Raw genomic sequence first — 4860 nt, forward strand, 5'->3', positions numbered from 1 at the left:
ATCAGCCAAGTGGCATCATTGATGGACTCAAGTGTGGCAGCGGTAGTGAGGTTGGCCCAGGATCGGACATTGTTTTGTTCTGCTGTGCATGGGGTCACTATGAGTCGGTTCTGACTCGATGGCACCTGACAACAACAACAACTTTCACAGATAGATGTCTTCCATATATACAAGCAAAGGCATTTCTATTTCTTGCTTTTTTCTCCCTTTTTACACAAATGTGTACCTTGGAATTACAATGAGTTTATCTTTGAAGAGAGTTGTTTCTTAATGAAGTGACTTTCATTATTATACACACAAGGTACTGCTTATGGTCAGCATAACATCTAAATGCACACTGATTACTGGTGAAAATTGCAGAGCTGAGAAAATTCTTTTTATACTCAAGTCATTGTATTTTTGCACAAACTTTAGAGCCCTCGTGGTACAGTAAATTAAGCTTTAGGCTGCTAACCAATACACTGGCAAATCAAGTCCACCAGCTGTTCCGCAGGAGGAAAATGAGAGTCTGCTTCTGTTCAGATTTATAGCCTCAGAAACTCTTGCAGTTATTCTCCTCTGCCCTACAGGGTTGCTATGAGACAGAGGACAAGGGTTCATTAGTTTGGTATAGGGCTAAAGGTAGGTCTGAAGAAGTCATGAAAGTCTTCACTTGGAATCCTCAAGTCAGATATTTTGGCTTCAAACACAAAGATGGTGAAATAAGCCTTGAGAAAGTCACTGCAGTTGCACAGACCCAAAGATATAAAACCTCCAAATTGTAAAACTCAATGAGCAGATTTAAGTGAGCCATTAATTCAGCAACTAATGGGGCACGTGTTACACAACAAGCACTGAGTCACCTGTTGTACACATAGATTCTAGTAAGCCAATCATCTTAAATAGGACTAACAAACTTAATTTTTTCTGAATTGGATCTCTGACTGAGTTCATTCAAGTTTCTAAGTGAGAACAACAAATAGAGTAAAAAATATTGAAAGAGTCTCTTCTTTTACTTCACCAATGACTTGGAGAGGAATGTCTTTACTAATCACTTTAATTGCTGATTCTGTATTTTAAAGACTTGACTGGCTTAGATTAATATTACAATTAATTCTCTTTAATAATGTTTTAAAAATAACAAAATAGTAATTATGGAGCAGTGCTTATTTTTAACATGTCTCTTCTAGTCTTAGTCTTTCTAACTCCCACCAAACAACTCTTTTCTTGATGGGTGTGGGTAAGAAGGTGGGAGAAGATACTGACAGCATGTTATGATTCAGCTGTGGATGTTAACAGAGGTAAATATAATTGTAAAAACTTGAAAGTCTACCATGGGTATAAAATGAGCCATCTCAGAAACACAGGAGTGAGACTATCACACTGCTGTGGAAGAAGAAGAGGCAGGAGCGGAGCACACCCTTTGGAACTACAGATCTCAGCACACTGAACATTCTTGACCCAGTGGCAGAAAGCTGTGACATTAGAGGAGTGGCAAAGGATCAGCAGCAGCAGAATCAACAACCCGAGCATGAGCGTAATTTTAAGGAAATGAGTCCTGGTGTGGTGCTGTAGGATAAGCACTGGACCAAAAGGTCAGTTTGAACTGCAAGGCCAGAGGTTCAAACTCACCAGCTGCTCCTCAGAAATTACATAGGGTTCCTATGAGTTGGAATCCACTCTAGGGCACTTAACAACAATTCATTTACCAGAGAAGGTAAAGCTTGCAGAGTGGGGTGCCTCCAGGCCCTTAACTGGGGGAGTTATGTTTACAGATTCACAATCTTCAGACTGAGGATTATGGTGGAGTGATATGTCCTGTGGGCATTTATTAGCAACCCTAAAAGAGTTTTATAACATTGGTCAGGCAGAGAGAAAGGTCTGCTTATGGGCATGTCTGTGAAGACCTGTCCTTACTGGAACAACTATATCCTGAGCATTTTCTGATCCTGCACTGTAACCTGTTAACTTTCCTCATAAACCCTGCAACTGTGAGCACGACATCTGAATTCTACGTGAACACTGAAAAGAATTACTGAACCCAGTTGAACAGTGAGAGCTGTGGGAGGGATGGCTAGTGCCAGTTTTTGCAATAAGAAAGATTATCAAGATCATGTTTTCTCTATTGTTGCTAAGTACTGTTGAATTGATCCTGACTCATAGTAACCCTGTAGAGTGTTGGTCTTATAATGAATAAACAAATATAACTTTTAAAAAAAGAAAAGAATGAAAAAACAGCTGAGAGACAGAAGAAATTCCTAATATGGGCCATATCATTTTCTTTCTTACCAAAATGTACCTTCTATTTTGTGTAAAATATGAGTAAATAAGGAGGTAAATAACATGTTCAATATAGAGAGAAATACATTTATTTTTCTTAAAAAATATTCAAATGTGGCAATATTCAAAGGAAAACAATCTTTTCTTCGCAAAATCTTCATAAATTTTCCATGTCAAAGAAGAACATATCTTTTATAGAATCCTACCTGTTGTATCAAGACCCCTAAGTTGTCCATGAACTCGATGAATATTTAACTTGGCTGCAATTTCTTTGCCTTTTTCTGCTCCAGCATTTGATCTCAGAGAGCCAGATGACTGAGGCTGCATCTTAGTGGCATGGACATACCTATCAAAATTTGGTGTTCTACCAGGTTCTGCATTGTTTGAAGTCTCTTCAACCACACCTCTTTATGAAAGATGAAAAAGAATATGATGTATAACATTCACATAACTTAATGAAAACACTAACTGATAAACTGGTTTACTTTTCATGAAGAAAATGTATCTATTGCCAATAAATCAACATTAGTAACAATTTTTTCAATGTTAAAGAAAAATATTAAGAATAAAAACAACATTTGTTGTTGTTGTTGTTGTTAAGTACCGTTGAGTCGGTTCCGACTCATAGTGACTCTACACAGGGTTTCCAAGCTGTAAATCTTTACGGGAGCAGACCGCCTCATCTTTCTCCCATGGAACCGCTGAAACCTGATCTACTAGTCTATAAAGTGAGATTTAAAATTCCAATACCACTACTAAGTTCTAACATTAATTTACAGAAATATATTAAGAAAATACTCAAGATTTGCTTTTTCAGCCAGCAAGATAACCATGACAGAAAGTAATGTTTCTTACCTATTCATACGAAGTTGTGTAGCAATTCTATCAAAGCACAATGCTACTAGGGAAACATGAGTCACATTTCTACTAGGAGCTGTAGTTGGAGATTCTTCCACTGAAGCTTGTAACAAACATAAATTTACCTAACAGAAAAAATGTCACAAATGTCAGAGGCGAAATAACACATAATATGAATGTCACAAATGTAAGGGCTGAAAATGCAAAAGGTTAACACTTTTACATAAGATATATGAAAATGACGTGAAAAAACTCACTATTAGAAATATACCTATGTGTCTGAAAGCAGTGAAGACAAAGTTTATATAGATTCTCATAAAATAATCATAATTAAGATGCTTACTAAATTACTATGGAACATTATGCTAAATATAATTACTAAATGTTCTGTTTAACATTAGATCATCTAGGGAAAACAAAACAAATTTTTAGTATTACAAACGATTCTACCATAATTCAGTTTAGAAAATGCAGAGGATAAACCCACCAAACTAGTTTTCCTTTTAAAGTAAAAGAAAATTAAATTGTTACCTTTGGTATGCTAACATTTGCCTGAAGGCCTTTAATCGTTACATTATCTTGCTTCACTGTAAGATTTGTTTGTGCTTGTCCTTGGTTAGTAGTTCCTATAGTAGGGTGCTCTGTTTTCATTCCTCTAACATCTTGTTTGGAAGATAACTAAAAAGATTCAAAGTGGAATTAATTTTTTACAGATGTTTCATTATTCCACATCATCTGCCGCTGCAACTTAGTTGCTCATTGTGTACCTCTAAGCAAAGGTATGCCCCAGCTGCCATCTGGATTGCACCTCCAATCTTAGAGTGCAAACCAGACCTTTGAAAAGCTAGGAAATACTCTGGTGGTTTCAGGGCTGAGAAAGAGTATTACAGCCTACAGAGAAACTGGTAGCAAAAATGGTAATAGTAATAATTATAGGCATTTTTTCTAAAAATCTGTATTTGAGGTCAGACTTGGTTTCTGGAAATTGGCTTCTTGATAATTGGAATATTTTCAAATTCCTTTTTCTTTGTACTTCCATTAACTATCTCTTACATGGAGTATTAACATATTTTGACTCAATGTCATTAAAAAATCTATCAACCATACTTTTTACCAATCCTCTGTCAAGTATGATTCTGATACATTTTTGAGACACATGGAGAATTACCAAAGGACATCAAGATAACAACTGCTAAAACAGACTCTTGGCTAAAACCAAAGCATAAGTGGAGGATCACACACTAAGCAGTGAATCAAATCACTGCGGTGAAAAAGAGATCAGCTCAAAAGTATGAGGATATAACTCAACAAATCAAAGAGGAAAGTCAAAAATAATAAACATCTTTGCTTTCTTAGAAGATCCTAATGTAGCTATTTAGAATACTTTAGGATTGTTTAGAGTATTCATTCACTTAAAAGTCAAAGTTCTTAGGAAAGGCTTAAAATTAAACTACTGTTTAAACAATTCAGTTCTGACTCATAATGACCCTATGCACAACAGAACAAAACATTGTCTGGACCTGCGCCATCCTCACATTCCTGTTACATTGAGCCCATTGCTACTACCACTGTGCCAATCCCTCCTGTTGGGGTCTTCCTTTATTTCGCTGACCCTTCACTTTACCAAGCATGATGTTCATCACCCGGGATCAGTCCCTCCTAATAATATGTCTGAAGTATGTTGTTGTTGTTAAGTGCTGTAGAGTCAGTTCTGATCCATAGCAACCCTATATAGGGTTTCTG

General features: G+C 36.5%; 1 protein-coding gene across 1 annotated transcript in view; it reads right to left on the bottom strand.

Annotated features, from left to right (window-relative positions):
• KIAA1109 (KIAA1109 ortholog) overlaps positions 1-4860 on the bottom strand; it is a 340787-nt gene that overhangs the window by 166676 nt on the left and 169251 nt on the right. Inside the window, exons 30-32 of the mRNA XM_006866287.1 lie at positions 3649-3795; positions 3115-3242; positions 2466-2665 (exon numbers count right to left, since the gene is read on the bottom strand). Of these exons, the coding sequence (XP_006866349.1) occupies positions 2466-2665; positions 3115-3242; positions 3649-3795 (475 nt within the window). The remainder of the gene's footprint in view (positions 1-2465; positions 2666-3114; positions 3243-3648; positions 3796-4860) is intronic.

The sequence above is a fragment of the Chrysochloris asiatica genome, unplaced genomic scaffold, assembly GCF_000296735.1.
Source record: "Chrysochloris asiatica unplaced genomic scaffold, ChrAsi1.0 scaffold00088, whole genome shotgun sequence".
Lineage (NCBI taxonomy): Eukaryota > Metazoa > Chordata > Mammalia > Afrosoricida > Chrysochloridae > Chrysochloris > Chrysochloris asiatica.